At 58.5% G+C, this 15,250-nt stretch overlaps 2 protein-coding genes across 3 annotated transcripts in view; one reads left to right on the forward strand and one right to left on the reverse strand.

Moving 5' to 3' along the window:
* The first annotated feature begins 22 nt into the window (after window positions 1-22).
* On the forward strand, window positions 23-15,008 carry CNTNAP1 (contactin associated protein 1). 2 transcript variants are annotated; one of them, XM_032322802.1, is made up of 24 exons: window positions 23-275; window positions 1,152-1,253; window positions 1,348-1,541; window positions 2,210-2,357; window positions 2,452-2,655; window positions 3,279-3,463; window positions 3,990-4,133; window positions 4,818-5,079; window positions 6,125-6,274; window positions 6,533-6,704; window positions 7,164-7,270; window positions 7,413-7,532; window positions 7,901-8,104; window positions 8,318-8,474; window positions 8,558-8,685; window positions 8,920-9,105; window positions 9,579-9,800; window positions 10,057-10,296; window positions 11,412-11,765; window positions 11,939-12,066; window positions 12,470-12,563; window positions 12,754-12,999; window positions 13,105-13,152; window positions 13,637-15,008. In XM_032322802.1, exons 1-24 carry the CDS (start codon window positions 212-214, stop codon window positions 13,945-13,947), a joined length of 4,170 nt encoding a protein of 1,389 aa, XP_032178693.1. In that variant the 5' UTR covers window positions 23-211; the 3' UTR covers window positions 13,948-15,008. The 2 variants fall into 2 exon arrangements, with proteins under 2 accessions (XP_032178693.1, XP_032178694.1); XM_032322803.1 differs by lacking the exon at window positions 23-275 and adding an exon at window positions 301-745.
* EZH1 (enhancer of zeste 1 polycomb repressive complex 2 subunit) overlaps window positions 11,033-15,250 on the reverse strand; it is a 36,418-nt gene continuing 32,200 nt past the window's right edge. Inside the window, exon 20 of the mRNA XM_032322810.1 lies at window positions 11,033-11,282. Coding sequence (XP_032178701.1) covers window positions 11,237-11,282 — 46 coding nt within the window. The 3' untranslated portion in view covers window positions 11,033-11,236. The remainder of the gene's footprint in view (window positions 11,283-15,250) is intronic.

Here is a 15,250-nt window from a genome sequence, read left to right on the forward strand (position 1 = left end):
AGAGAGAGCAGCGGAGAACCTGGAACGACAGAGAGAGAGAGAAGGGAGAAGGGTTGGGGGAGAGAGAGGATAGAGGGAGGGGTGGGTTAGGAAGAGAGACAGCGATCCGCTGCGAACCCCAGGAGGAGAACTGGGAGCCCGAAGTGGACCTGGAGCCCTAGCCGGAGCCGGGCCCTGGGAGGCGGCCGCCGAGACCCGTCAACCCTGCACCATGTGTCTTCGGCTCCTCTGCATCCTGCTCGCCGCGGTCTCGGGAGCCCGGGGCTGGGGCTACTGTGAGTGCCGGGCTCAGCTGCAAGCAGGGTGGGACCCGGGAGTCCGAAGCCTGCAGGGCGGGTCCAGCCGCATTGCGGCTAGGTGGTCGCGGGTCCCTTCCCCGGCCGGCGCGCGCTTGCTCGTTTCCATCCTTTTCTGCCTCTCCCCCGCGCTCCGCAATGCAGCTCCGAGGCTGGCGCGCGCTCCCGGGCCGGTGCTGGGCTCCGAGGAGCCGAGGATCCAGTCGTCTCCGGGGAGGGATTTGGGACTGGGATCCAAGCGGGAGCTGGTGCCTGGGCGTGAGGGTTGGGGATAAGGGTGGTACTGGTGATCCCAGCGAGGGATGAGGTTTTTCCAGCATGTGGGGCTGGGCTTGGAGCTGGCCCAGGGGCTAGGATTTGGGGCTGGGGCTGGATTTTGAGGCTGGGATCCAAGCAAGAGTTGGTGACCCTGATTCCTGCGAAGGTTGGACATGGAGCTGGTGATGCTGGTATGACTGGCTGGGTTTGGGACCAAGGCCTGGATTTGGGGTTGGTGAGGGTTGGGGGTGCTGATGAGTGGGATCCATGATAAGGCTGGGGCTGGATTGGTGCCTTGGGCTGACTCAGGTTTTGAAAGATGCTAAGGTTGTGTTTGGGGGAGTACTAAGCCTGGGCTGGTAGGAGGGCAGTCACAGACCTGGGGAAGATCCGGCTTAGGGGTCCTCCCAGAAGAAGAAGGCAGCCCCCCTGAGTGTGCAGCTGTTGCTGCAGCCCAGGTTGAGTAGATGGCTTAAGTTAGTGCTGGGGTGCCTGCTGGGGAACAGAGAAGGAGGAGCTCCAGTTGCTCAGTGTGCCTGGTGTTTCGAAGGACCTGGGAGGGGCCCGGTGACCAAAATGTCTGTTTCCCCAACCCAGACGGCTGTGACGAGGAGCTGGTCGGGCCTCTGTACGCACGCTCCCTGGGCGCCTCCTCCTACTATGGGCTCTTCACTGCCCCGAGATTTGCCCGGCTGCACGGTGAGCCAGGCACCGCCCCAAGGTGTGGTGGGGGCCCTGGAAGGTCAGGCATAACAGGAGAGCCAGGGGTAAAATGCCCTTGCCTCTTCTATAGGCATAAGCGGATGGTCTCCCCGAATCGGGGACCCGAATCCTTGGCTCCAGATTGACTTAATGAAGAAGCACCGGATCCGAGCTGTGGCCACCCAGGGCTCATTTAACTCGTGGGACTGGGTCACACGCTACATGCTGCTCTATGGGGACCGAGTGGACAGCTGGACACCATTCTACCAGCAAGGGCACAATGCGGTATTCCAGGCCCCCTGTGCACGCACTTGGAGAACCCCCTCAGTTCTGCAACCTGCTCTGGGCACTGGCTTGGGGGAGATGAAGGAGGAGGAGATGGGGACACGTGTGAGGAACAGCGGCTTCCAATGTGGGGATTCAGTCCAGAGGCACGGTCCACTCACCGTGGGTGCAAGACTTTCTCAGATGACAGGGTTTCACATACTTTAGGGTCAAATCTGGGAGAGCTTCTTTTTTTTTTTTTTAAGATTTTATTTATTTATTTGACAGACAGAGATCACAAGTAGGCAGAGAGGCAGGCACAGAGAGAGGAGGAAGCAGGCTCCCTGCTGAGCAGAGAGCCCGATGCGGGGCTCAATCCCAGGACTCTGGGATCATGACCTGAGCTGAAGGCAGAGGCTTTAACCCACTGAGCCACGCAGGCGCCCCTGGGAGAGCTTCTTGAATGAGGTGACATCCGAGTTGAGCTCGGAGGAGATAATGGGATGGTGGGAGAGGACACGCTAGGTCATCTGTTTTTTTAAAGCCACGAGGGTCCAGGAGATCAAGGAGAGCCTGCTTTCTGGAAGCTGATATTGGCTGGGTGTGACAACTGCGGGCTGGGCTGGGAGGCTGTGGAGAAATAAAGCAGAAGGTTGGGACTTGATCTCCCCTCTACCCTTTCCCCTCAGACCTTCTTCGGGAACGTGAACGAGTCGGCGATAGTGCGCCACGACCTGCACTACCACTTCACCGCGCGCTACATCCGCATCGTGCCCCTGGCTTGGAACCCGCGTGGCAAGATCGGCCTGAGGCTCGGACTCTACGGCTGCCCTTACAGTAAGACTGGGGGATTCGTGGGGGTGGGGGAGGGGGCGGAGGGCTCGGGAATCAGTCTTCCGGGTCCTCGGCCCACCTGCTGGCCTTCGCGCAGAGTCCGACGTGCTCTATTTCGACGGCGATGATGCCATCTCGTACCGCTTCCCGCGAGGGGTCAGCCGGAGTCTGTGGGACGTGTTCGCCTTCAGTTTCAAGACAGAAGAGAAGGACGGGCTCCTGCTGCATGCGGAGGGGGTCCAGGGCGACTACGTGACACTGGAGCTGCAGGGGGCGCACTTGCTGCTGCACATGAGCCTGGGTGAGCTCCACGGTCGCGGGTACTACCCCAGCGGCTTGGCTGCCACGCCCCTCGCGGCCCTGCCTCCGCGAAGCCGCGCCCACTCCGGATCTTGCCATTCCTAACGTTTGGACCAGCTCGCCTTTTCTGTGCATGGTTTGGCGCTAACAAAACACTGGACTCCGAGTCAGAAGATCTGGATGCCAGTCTCAGCTCCACCTACCAGTGGTGTGACCTTGGAAAAGGAACCTCTCCAGTCTGTTTCCTCATTGTGGAAACCTTATATACATTAAGTGTACCTATACATACAAGCCCAAAGAGTTGTTATTTTGTATCTCATTAGCTTTTCATAACAACCATAGAATGAACTAGAAGCAGCTATTGTAAAATAGGGGCCCAGAGGGGTTAAACGACATACCCTAAGTCACATACTCCCCAGTGGGCACCATTCCATCTTAAGCTGAAGATGTCCAATCTCTATATACCCCCTCCCCCCCAGGCTGCCCTGGGCCCTGTGCCAACCCTTCTCTGTGCTCCTGGAAGCTGCTGTACCTGGGGGAGGCCTCTCCAGATTGTAGGTCTCTCTGGGGCCTCTCTGGGACTCTCCAGATTGTAGGTCTGACCCTGCTCCTCCGTTCCCCCAGGCAGCAGCCCCATCCAGCCCAGGCCCGGTCACACTACTGTGAGCGCTGGTGGCGTCCTCAACGACCAGCACTGGCATTACGTGCGTGTGGACCGATTTGGCCGGGATGCAAACCTCACCCTGGATGGCTATGTACAGCGCTTTGTGCTCAACGGTGACTTTGAGAGGCTGAACTTGGACAATGAGGTGAGCGGAGTGGTTCATTTAGTTGAGTTGGGGTGCTGGGGGGTCCGTCGGGGGACAGTGCTCTCCAGTTCCTGAATCTCCTAGCAGCTCTTGGCAAAGTTGTGGTTCACGGGCCTGGGTTGTTGTTGTTCTTGGTATTGTTAGAAGGCAGATTTCCTGGGCACCCCCCCCAAAACAACTGACATGGGATCTGGAAATCTGGGTTTTGGGGATCAGATGAGATGAGAAAATTGCCCCATTGAATTGCTCAACTCTGTGGCCCTGATCTGCAGATAAAGAATCCCAGACAGGTTAATTGACCTACCCAAGGGCATGCACCCAATCTGTGGTGGAGTCAGGGCCAGCACCCAAGCCTGGGGAGGCCCAGCAAGCTTCCAGCTTGAATAGCGATGCTGGGGAAATGTGTATTTCAAGTCTTATATAAAGCCAGGCTAGGAGCCTGGGAAAGCCTGGGGAGGAGGAGAGAGAGAGGGGCATGAGCTTGTACTCGCATCCAGGGACCCTAATCCCCTTGCCCCGCCCACAGATGTACATAGGGGGTCTGGTGGGCGCTGCGCAGAAGAACCTCGCTTATCGGCATAATTTCCGAGGCTGCATAGAAAACATAATCTTCAACCGAGTCAACATCGCAGACCTGGCTGTGCGGCGCCATTCGAGGATCACCTTCGAGGCCAGTGGGCAGGGCGTTCAGGGAGGGCAGGACATCAGAGTTGCTCGGAAAGCAAAGAAAATCAGATAAAAGCTGAAGATTCCTCTCTCCCCAGCCAAATGCTCAAGTGGGTGGAGGGCATCATCACAGACTCACAGGAGGTGCAAAGGCCACCCCTCCCTAACCCCCAGCTGAGAAGCTGTGGTCTGGTCTAACCACATCCTCAATTAATGTTTGAGGAAAATACGATGCAGAGACCGGGAGTGGCTTGGCCAGGGATCACCGAGTTGTACAGTGGTTGAGTCCGATCTTGAACCCAGGTCTGTTTTAGTGTGGTCCCCATCCCCCACCCCACCCCACCCCACCCCAGCTCAGCAGCGAGTGTTCTAGTGCCTGCCAGGAAGCCAGCCGGAAGTTGCCTCTCCGGGCTGGGAGGAAGGGAAGGAGGGAGCGGCGGCCCATGGAGATGGTGTAAAGAAGTCACAGCCAGCAGAGAGTCCCCCAGGGCCGCTTGGTTGGAGACACCCTCCACAGCTGGTTAAGGTTGTAGTGGGTGGCAATGGTCAGAATGGGAGGTCTCCGCACGCACGCACCCCGAGGCAGTGCGGGGAGGAACGTCCGAGACCACTATGGAAACTGAATTCCCCGCGGAGGCAGGCGGCTTCATTCTCTTGGGTGCTGATGGAACCTCACCTTCATCCTCAGGGTAAGGTGGCCTTCCGTTGCCTGGACCCGGTTCCTCACCCGGTCAACTTCGGAGGGCCTCACAACTTTGTGCAGGTGCCTGGCTTCCCGCGCCGAGGCCGCTTCGCGGTCTCCTTCCGCTTCCGCACCTGGGATCTCACGGGGCTGCTGCTTTTCTCCCGCCTGGGGGACGGGCTGGGCCACGTGGAGCTGATGCTCAGTGAAGGGCAGGTCAACGTGTCCATCGCGCAGACTGGCCGAAAGAAGCTTCAGTTCGCTGCTGGTGAGGGGTGGAAGGTTGCGGGGCGGAGCGGGGGGGGGGGGCGGGGTAGGGGAGGAGGAGACCCCAGGAGGCCAGAGAAGGGCCCAGGAGGAGCCGGTGTGGGCCAGCACTGAGGCCCTGGCTTATTGGAGAGGGGGGAGGGCGGGGCGGCGGGAGCACAGGCGGTGGGGGGGGGGCAGGGGAGGAGGGGGGGCTTGGAAAAGCAGTGAGTGGCCAGAGGCTCGGAGTCAGAGCGGAGGGTCTAAGGGTGCTGGGAGAGGCAGGAAGGCCGAGAGTCCTGGTACCCTCTAGCTCCAGGGGGCTCCAGAAGTGTTTATTACTTGTTTGTGGCTTTGCAGACTCTGCCTCAGCTGCTAGGGTCAGGGAAGACAGTCAAAGACGTCAGCACTCAGTGGGAGCAGTGTAATGGCGGGGTGGTGCCTGGGGGACTCAGTTCAGTTAGGCATCTGACCCTTGATTTGGGCTCAAGTCTTTATCCCAGGGTGATGAGTTCGAGTCCTCTGTTGAACTTCATGCTCAGCAGGGAGTCAGCTTGAGATTCTCTCTCTCTTCCTCTGGACCCCACCCTCCCCCACAGGCACTCTCCACTCTCCTCTGTCTCTCTCAAATAAATAAATCTTTCTTATATATTATATACCACTTATTTATTTATTTATTTAAAAAAGATTTTATTTATCTATTTGATACACAGAGAGAGATCACAAGTAGGGAAATAGGCAGGCAACCGAGGGGGAAAGCAGGCTCCCTGCTGAGCAGAGAGCCCGATGCAGGGCTCGATCCCAGGACCCTGAGATCAGGACCTGAGCCGAAGGCAGAAGCTTAACCCACTGAGCCACCCAGGCACCCCATGTTTTATATACTATTTATATGTTTAATATGTGATGTGTTTTGTATATTGCATATCATACACACATACACACATATATATGTAGTGTAATGGAGGGCACATAGGACCGAATGAGGTCGCTGCCTCCAGGCTCCAGACACCCTTCTCTCAGAATGTGGTGTTTCCCACACACCCACTCCATCCTTTGCTCCTGCCCAGGGTACCGCCTGAACGATGGCTTTTGGCACGAGGTGAACTTTGCAGCCCAGGAGAACCATGCCGTCATCAGCATCGATGATGTGGAGGGGGCAGAGGTCAGGGTCTCATACCCACTGCTGATCCGCACCGGCACCTCATACTTCTTTGGGGGTAAGTGGGAGCCAACCCGGCCAGACCCCTGTCTCTGGGTGGGAAGGCACCACCAAACTCCCCTCAGATGGGGCTGCCTGGAGAGTTTGGTAGGGATAAATCCCCATCTCCCCTCTGGAGCCTTGGGGACTGGAAGGTCACTGCCATGGTCTCTTGGCCCCCTTCCTTCCTTCATGTCTGGCTTTCCTTTGGCATCTCCCTGGGGGAGGGTCTCTGGGGTCTCCCCTGGGGAGGGCCTCACAGGGGTGGTTGCTCCAGGTTGTCCCAAACCAGCCAGTCGATCGGGCTGCCACTCCAACCAGACGGCGTTCCATGGCTGCATGGAGCTGCTCAAGGTGGACGGTCAGCTGGTCAACCTGACTCTGGTGGAGGGCCGGCGGCTCGGATACTATGCTGAGGTCCTCTTTGACACATGTGGCATCACTGATAGGTATCCGGAAGCCCCTTTCCCTTCAAGAGGCGACCCCTCCAAAGCCCTCTTTGGTGGTCTCCTGATGGGATTGGCCTTTCTCAATAATCTCCCGCCTCCCGCTCCCAGCTCCTCCGTGTCCCACCTGGAGAGGATTCCTCCTTGGCCTCTCGTCTCACCCTCTCGTCCTTCTTTACCTAGCTCTTCCATTAAAGCGACACGCGCGCAGAATGGAAACGAAGCCTCTGCTCTTGGTCCTAAAGGGTTTTCTTCTGTGTTGCGGGGGGGGGGAGAGGGAGAGGGCGGGTACACAGTAGTCCTTGAGCCCTGAGGCCTGCCTTAATGTGCTAGCACTTAGGCTTAAACCTGGCTTGTTCCTCGGGGTCCTGGTGCTCTCAGGAGCCGGAAGTGAAGCCTGTAGGGATCAGACCCCACGCTCACAGTAAGGCGCCTTCCCTTGGTGCTGACCCTCTTCTCTAGGTGTAGCCCTAACATGTGTGAGCATGATGGACGCTGCTACCAGTCCTGGGATGACTTCATCTGCTACTGTGAACTGACAGGCTACAAGGGGGAGACGTGTCACCAACGTAAGCCGCCTGGGGGAGGTGGCCGCTCAGGGGCAGGGAGGCCGGGAGGTTGCTGGGGATCATGAGGCTGCTGGAGCCTGTAGGACTGGCCTTCCTCGCCCTCTGACCCCATAACTGCTTTCCCCACCCCACAACCTACCAGCTCTGTATAAGGAATCTTGTGAGGCTTATCGGCTCAGTGGGAAAACTTCTGGAAACTTCACCATTGATCCTGATGGCAGTGGCCCTCTGAAGCCATTTGTAGTGTACTGTGATATCCGAGGTAAGTGACTCTGATGGGTGGTGAAGGGGCAACTGACAAGGCTGAGAGGGGAGGTGGGGGAGACAGGGGACTGAGGGGGGGCAGGGGCTAGCAAGACTGAACTGTGGTGTTGGGGGGTAAAGGGGTAGAGGGGAAAGGGGACACTCAGGAATTTGTAATCTAGCCTTGCAGATAAATTCTAGCTTCCTGATCCAGTCCAGCCGTCATATCTAGCCTCAGCAATGTCGAGGGCCCAGAGCTAGGCTGGAACAGAGCTGCTTGGCCAACTTTATTGGCTCTGAGGAGCAGCAGCGGTGGTGGACATGGGCAGGGAGATGGGTAGAGAATGGCCATCTCAAGCCAAAACTCTGTCTCTTCTACTCCCCCAGAGAACCGGGCATGGACAGTTGTGCGGCATGACAGGCTGTGGACAACTCGGGTGACAGGTTCTAGCATGGAGCGGCCGTTCCTGGGGGCCATCCAGTACTGGAATGCCTCCTGGGAGGAAGTCAGTGCCCTGGCCAATGCTTCCCAGCACTGTGAACAGTGGATCGAGTTCTCCTGCTACAATTCCCGGCTGCTCAACACTGCTGGTGAGGGCCTAGGCTCCCGTGGGCAGGGTGCAGAGCTGGAGGAGCGCCCTGGTTGGTGGGGTGGGGTGAGGGGTTTGGGAGGAGGGAACCAGAGAGGTCAGCTGGAGTTCTTGAACACTCGAGCAAGGATCTGGGCTGGTTGGAAAGGGGAGAGAGGAGCCCATGGGCTAATGGAGGGATGGGGCCTGCCAATGGCCTCCACGTCTTCCCCAGGAGGCTACCCCTACAGCTTCTGGATTGGGAGAAATGAGGAGCAGCACTTCTACTGGGGAGGCTCGCAGCCTGGGATCCAGCGCTGTGCCTGTGGTCTGGACCGGAGCTGCGTGGACCCCGCTTTGCACTGTAACTGTGATGCCGACCAGCCCCAGTGGTGAGGGGCCGAGGGCCAGGGCGCTCAGGATTCCAGGGGCAGCGGAGCAGCAGGGGCTGAACCGCTGCGTCCTGCCCCCACAGGAGAACCGACAAGGGACTGCTGACCTTTGTGGACCATTTGCCCGTCACTCAGGTGGTGGTGGGGGACACGAACCGCTCCAATTCCGAGGCCCAGTTCTTCCTGAGGCCTCTGCGCTGCTATGGCGATCGTGAGTGGCAGAACCCTTTTGTGTGCCCTCCCCAGGGTTGGCTCTCCAGTTTCCGAAATTTAGACCACCTGACCCACTGCAGGTCTCTAAGACGTCCTACCAACCACCCAGCTCCTGCTGGGATGGGACCCCTTTAACTGTTCTCCTTGCCCCATCTTCCCCCACCCCACCGGGGGCTCCCTTATTTCTCCACCCTCTGACCTCCCTGACCAGGCTTTCCTCCTGGTTTTGCAGGAAACTCCTGGAACACCATCTCCTTCCACACTGGGGCTGCCCTGCGCTTTCCCCCGATCCGTGCCAACCACAGCCTTGATGTCTCCTTCTACTTCAGGACCTCGGCTCCCTCGGGAGTCTTCCTAGAGAATATGGGGGGCCCTTACTGCCAGTGGCGCCGGCCTTACGTGCGGGTGGAACTCAACAGTGAGCAGGCAGACGCTGGGAGGGACATGGGCTGGACGGAGATCTCTGGGGGGAGGTGGGGTAGGCAGAGGTTAGGGGAAGAGACAAAGGCAGGTGCCAGCACGGAAAGGGCTTTAGAGAACGGTAGGTTCTAGAGCCGGGTCTGTCTTGGTAGCAGCTTTGTGAACTTGGGCACTCGCTTCAGCGATCTGGGCCTCAGGCCCCTCCCCTTTGAGAAGGCACTTGGACTCCTGAGGTGTTTTCTGCCTGACCAGTTCTAACCTCAGCAGTGGGGCTGGGAGGCTGCCTCCGGGGATCTGCAAATTTGGGAGAGACCAGGAGTGCGAGGTTTTAAGGAGTTTATGGGTTTTGTCCCAGGCTGAGGAAAACTAGAGGGACGTTTAAGGAACTCCGAGGAGAGAGGAGGAGAGGTGGTATGGAGTGAGGAACCCGTGGGGTCTGACTCCTTTCTCCCCGACCCCTGCGTTGTCCAGCCTCCCGGGACGTGGTCTTTGCCTTCGATGTGGGGAATGGGGATGAGAACCTGACAGTACACTCGGAGGACTTTGAATTCAACGACGATGAGTGGCACCTGGTCCGGGCAGAAATCAACGTGAAGCAGGCCCGGCTCCGTGTGGACCACCGGCCCTGGGTGCTGCGGCCCATGCCCCTGCAGACCTACATCTGGCTGGAGTACGACCAGCCCCTTTACGTCGGTGAGCAGCCGCCCTGCGCCGGGTCTGAGGCCTCCTGCCCCTTCCCACCCTCTCACGGCAGCTCTCCTTGCTTCCAGGAGCCCCGTGTCTGAGGTCCCGACGCCCTCTGCTGCGGAGTGGGCCAAGAGCTCACCTCTCCTGTCTAGGCCATGGATTTTATTCCATGCTCTCACCCACCTTGGCTCCCTTCCCAGCCCCAATACTTACCCCTGCCTCTGGCTCTACACCCATTTCTTGACCTGCCTGCCCTTCCCAGGATCTGCAGAGCTAAAGAGGCGCCCCTTCGTGGGTTGCCTGAGGGCAATGCGTCTGAATGGAGTAACTCTGAACCTGGAGGGCCGTGCCAATGCCTCGGAGGGTACCTCACCCAACTGCACAGGCCATTGCGCCCACCCCCGGTTCCCCTGTTTCCACGGAGGCCGCTGTGTGGAGCGCTACAGCTACTACACGTGTGACTGTGACCTCACGGCGTTTGATGGGCCATACTGCAACCACGGTCAGTGCAGATGGGAGACCCAGGAGCCACAGGGCGCAGAGGGGTATTGGGAGGACAAGGGAAGGATGGTGGGTGCAGAGTCAGCACCAGGGAAAACTAGAGTTGTCCCTGGCTTCCTGAGCTCTGAGCTGGGACCATCTCTGAGCCAGGACTGCTGAAGATGATGGGCGACACCAAGCCATAAAGAGAGGCGAGGAGGGGATGGTGCAGCTGGCTGGTACTGAAAAAACTCAAAAGCAACTGCCAGATAACTTCCCCATCTTCCCACTGTCACCAAGATATCACAGGTTCCCCACCCTTGCAAGGATACCCAGCTCAGGTGGTGCGGTCCGCTCCCATGCCATTTCCTAGTTGATAATCGCTGAGCTCCTAAACAGGTGTCTACAGCCTGGTTCTTGGTGAAGGCAAGCCTTGACATTCACCTTAGCAAGATTCTGCACGTGCACCCAGACCACATCCTTCCTAAGGCTGGTCTAGGAGGATGCACGTGCAGGAGCGTTCATGGTGGGAGAAGTCTCCTGGAGCAGGGACTTGCAGGGATGCAGGGACCAGCAGAGGACCTTGGGTATTGGTTTGGGGGTGAGTAGTGGAGAGTGTACCAGAGAGGATCATGATACTTCGATTCTTTTTTTTTTTAGATTCTATTTATTTATTTGCGAGAGAGAGGGAGCACGAGCAAGGGGAGGGGCAGAGGGAGAAACAGACTCCCTACTGAGCAGGGAGCCCGACACAGGCTCCATTTCGGGACCCTGGGAGCATGACCTGAGCCCCAAGCAGATGCTTAATTGACTGAGCCACCCAGGCATCCCCAGGATACCTCGATTCTAACCATGGCTCCCTGCATACGGCATATCCTTATAGAAGTCACTAGCCACTTCTGAGACTCGGTTTCCTCCATCTGTAAAAGGCACAGGTCGTATTGGATGATCTTTTCCATTTCTCATGGTTTTAAGACTCCATTCTGGGACCTAGAGGCTCCAGGGGACCTGACAGTGAGTGAAGGCAGGCTGTGATAGTGGCAGGACATGAGGCGGAGGTCCAGGGTGGGTGGGTGGGTGACCTACAATGTCTGAAGCCAGGAGCAGCAGTGCTGATCCCCCTCCATGTGCCCTCAGATATCGGCGGATTCTTCGAGCCGGGCACCTGGATGCGCTACAACCTGCAGTCGGCTCTGCGCTCGGCAGCCCGGGAGTTCTCACACATGCTGAGCCGCCCGGTGCCAGGCTATGAGCCGGGTTATGTCCCTGGCTATGACACTCCGGGCTACGTGCCCGGCTACCACGGGCCCGGGTACCGTCTGCCTGAGTACCCCCGGCCTGGCCGGCCGGTGCCCGGGTACCGAGGGCCAGTCTACAATGTCACTGGAGAGGAGGTGTCCTTCAGCTTCAGCACGGACTCCGCCCCCGCGGTCCTGCTCTATGTCAGCTCCTTCGTGCGTGACTACATGGCCGTGCTCATCAAGGAAGATGGTAAGGTCCCACAGGGCCCCCAGCCCCAGCATCCTGCAGGGCGCCCTTCACTGTCACAGCTGCTGGTCCACTGACACAACCCCCCACCCCCCGACCCGGAGCTCTCCCAAGAGGGGGCTGTGGGTACTGAGTGGACACGCCCTTTCTCCCCCTGCCCCACCCCCATCCCACAGGGACCCTGCAGCTGCGGTACCAGCTGGGCACCAGCCCCTACGTGTACCAGCTGACCACGAGGCCGGTCACGGACGGCCAGCCGCACAGCGTCAACATCACCCGCGTCTACCGCAACCTCTTCATCCAGGTGCGCGGAGGGACAGGGACCCCCTCAGGACGCACCCAGGCAGTGGCCCCAGGGACGTGTCCAATAGCACAGAGAGAGTGCATCCCAGTTTACAGAGGAGTCTCATGGGTCTTGCGTGTTGCTCTGGGAGGTCATCTGGGGAGGCGGATGTTCTCATGTCTGTTCCGTAAGGCAGGGAACAAGCTCGGGGTGTCTCGGGGTTCCCCACCGAGGCAGGCCACCGGCAGCTGCCACGACAGGGCTCAGAACGAGGCTGCCGGATTGTTCACAGCGAATCCTTCAGTGGATGGCTGTCCACCTGCGGCTGAGTGAGGGCTCCCCAGGAGCACGGGAGTCCCCGTGTGGGCCTGGCTTGGTCAGCCTCTGCTTCTCCCTCCCTCCGCACCTCTCCCCTGCCCCTCAGGTGGACTACTTCCCACTGACGGAGCAGAAGTTTTCGCTGTTGGTGGACAGCCAGCTGGACTCACCCAAGGCCTTGTATTTGGGGCGTGTTATGGGTGAGCTGAGGGTGCCAGCGTGTTTGGGGCAAGGAGCAGAGGGGTGGAGGCGCAAGGGAGGCCTGGATGATGAGGGAGCCGGGGCGGCTGCGAAGGCAGCAGTAAGGAGGGGCCGGAAACCCGCTGGTGGTGAGTGGGGCAAGGCTGGGGGGGCCCAGCCCCTCTCCCTCTGGGCCTGCCTCTCCCTCAGAGACTGGCGTCATCGACCCAGAGATCCAGCGCTACAACACCCCGGGGTTTTCGGGGTGCCTGTCTGGAGTTCGATTCAACAACGTGGCTCCCCTCAAGACCCACTTCCGGGCCCCTCGGCCCATGACAGCTGAGCTGGCCGAGGCCCTCCGCGTTCAGGGGGAGCTCTCCGAATCTAACTGCGGAGCCATGCCGCGCCTTGTCGCAGAGGTGCCGCCCGAGCTGGACCCCTGGTATCTGCCCCCAGGTGGGTCTGGGGGACATACAGAGGAGGGAGGGTCAACAGGGAAGGGCAGCGGTTCTTAACACAGAGGAGGCTTCGCCTCGCCTCACCGGTGCTTTTCCCCTCCAGACTTCCCGTACTACCACGATGAGGGATGGGTTGCCATACTTCTCGGCTGTAAGTAACAGGAGCACTACCTTGACCTCATTCTACCCGCTGTGGGCATTCCCTCCCTGTCCCAGACCCCCGGGCTGAGGGCGGCGAAGGCATAAGGTGTGGGGGCACACACACGGATGAGCCAGGCTGTGCGGACGGCGGCAGAGAAGCGAGCTGCCAAGTCCTCCGTGTCTGAGGACACCATGGACTCTGAACTGAACAATTAAAATGGGGCTCTAGCAAAGGGATGAGGAGAAAGAGGGTGCAGCAGTTTCTAGAGAGGCGAGAAACTGGGGTAAGCCCAGGGGCGTGGAAAGAGAATACGGGAAACGGAAGACAGCCTCAGGGTGAGCCCGGAACTCAGACCTGCAAGACATTTGGGACTGGCTTGACAAGTGTGAACTGCGGATGGCCACGCACGTACCCTTTTGGCCAAAAGCATCCATGTGTGTCTGCAGAGAAAACCCCAAGATTGGCCCTGAACTCTTCCTTTTTTCCCTTGCAGTTTTGGTGGCCTTCCTGCTGCTGGGGCTGGTGGGGATGTTGGTGCTCTTCTATCTGCAAAATCATCGCTACAAGGGCTCCTACCACACCAATGAGCCCAAGGCTACCCATGATTACCACCCTGGCAGCAAACCTCCTCTCCCTGCCTCAGGGACTGCCCCGGTCCCAGCCCCTACGGCAGCTTCCACCCCAGCCCCAACCCCAACCCCAGCCCCAGCCCCAGCCCCAACCCCAGCCCCAGCCCCAGCCCCAGCCCCTGGCCCCCGGGACCAAAATCTCCCCCAGATCCTGGAGGAGTCCAGGTCTGAGTGAATCAGGAGAAGGGCTCTAGGGACCAAGTCCATCTCCTCTGAATCCCCCAATCCCCACCTCTCCCCACCCTGTCAGGGACATTTGGCTCCTCTTAGCTGGTTCCGCTCACGCAGAGGAGGCCCCTCCTGCCAAGTCCGGTAGGCCGCACTACAGATGGGACCAAAGGGAGTGGCCAGCCTCACTGCCTAAACCAATGCCCTCCCCGTCCCCATTTCCCCAGGCTCCTGGTTGTTCGCCTGCCCCAAAGGAGAAGCTCCGTGGGGTAGAGACAGGCCCCCTCTGCCATCCCTGTCCCAGCTGCTGCCAGGGATTAACAACAGAGTGCAAGGGAGATTAACTGCTTCCCTTCAAATATTCAATCTCAGCAGGGACAGATGTGTGGGATTGCAGGGATGCACAGGGCATGGGGGGAGGAGGCTGCTAAATCATATCCCCTAGCCTCCCCCCTGCCCTGCAGAACGTCTTCCATCTGCTTCCACTCAGTTGGGGGTTAGGGAAGACTTCGTTGCTGTTCCCCACCTTCTCATTTTTGTTTTGTACAGAGACCAAGAGGCCTCGCTTTTAGCACCTTAGTACCTCCGCTGCTTCACATGCTTTAGCCAAAGCCATAAAAAACAACTTGCAATGTAGAGAGAAAAATGCAGACACACCGACTAGCCAGCCCTCTGTTCTTCCTCCCTCTCCCAAGATATGCAATAGCCTTGGTGCCTGTCCAAAGGCTTGGCCCCCTCTCCAGTGCATGAGGAGTCTTCTTTCCTCCGCTCAGAGATGCTGCTTTGTTTGCCCAGGAGGTCATATTCTTTATATATATTTTTTTGTTGCAAAGTCTCTCTCCAGAGAAACTCTATATATTACTCTAATTTTTTAATTATCAGTTTATATATAAAAGAAAAATCAATTGACTGTCCTGTGCTGTGCCCACGGTCTGTAGTTTTTGCTTCTCCCGTGTTGGAAGTCTTGTGAGGTCTGCTGGCCACTCACCCAGCCCGACCCAGCCTCCACTCTCAAGCCGTGCGCTCAGAGCCAGAGCCGTCCTAATAAAGCAGAGTGGCAGAGCCCCAGTCTGTGCGTGGTAGCTGGCGTCACGGCGAGGGGATAAGCGGGATGTTTTTAAGGGATCTCATCTGAGGGCTCAGGAAGTTCTACGAAGAGCCCTCGGAATCCTCACAACTAGGAGCCTGACTGGCTCTTGCCAACCCCTCGACCCCCCCAACCCCAGACCTCAGTGGAAAGTGGGGGTTAGAATGCTAACACTTCAGTCCGAGCTCCCCCTGTACTGGTGTCCCTGGATTCTTCCATCCCC

This window comes from Mustela erminea, chromosome 18, assembly GCF_009829155.1.
Source record: "Mustela erminea isolate mMusErm1 chromosome 18, mMusErm1.Pri, whole genome shotgun sequence".
NCBI lineage: Eukaryota > Metazoa > Chordata > Mammalia > Carnivora > Mustelidae > Mustela > Mustela erminea.

Excerpts from the sequence above, each read along its gene's own strand:
- CNTNAP1 (XM_032322802.1), top strand. The coding sequence starts at position 212 with ATGTGTCTTCGGCTCCTCTGCATCCTGCTCGCCGCGGTCTCGGGAGCC. Across the intron at positions 276-1,151 it reads AGCCCGGGGCTGGGGCTACT|ACGGCTGTGACGAGGAGCTG; the intron begins GTGAGTGCCGGG and ends TCCCCAACCCAG. Across the intron at positions 9,801-10,056 it reads CGACCAGCCCCTTTACGTCG|GATCTGCAGAGCTAAAGAGG; the intron begins GTGAGCAGCCGC and ends TGCCCTTCCCAG.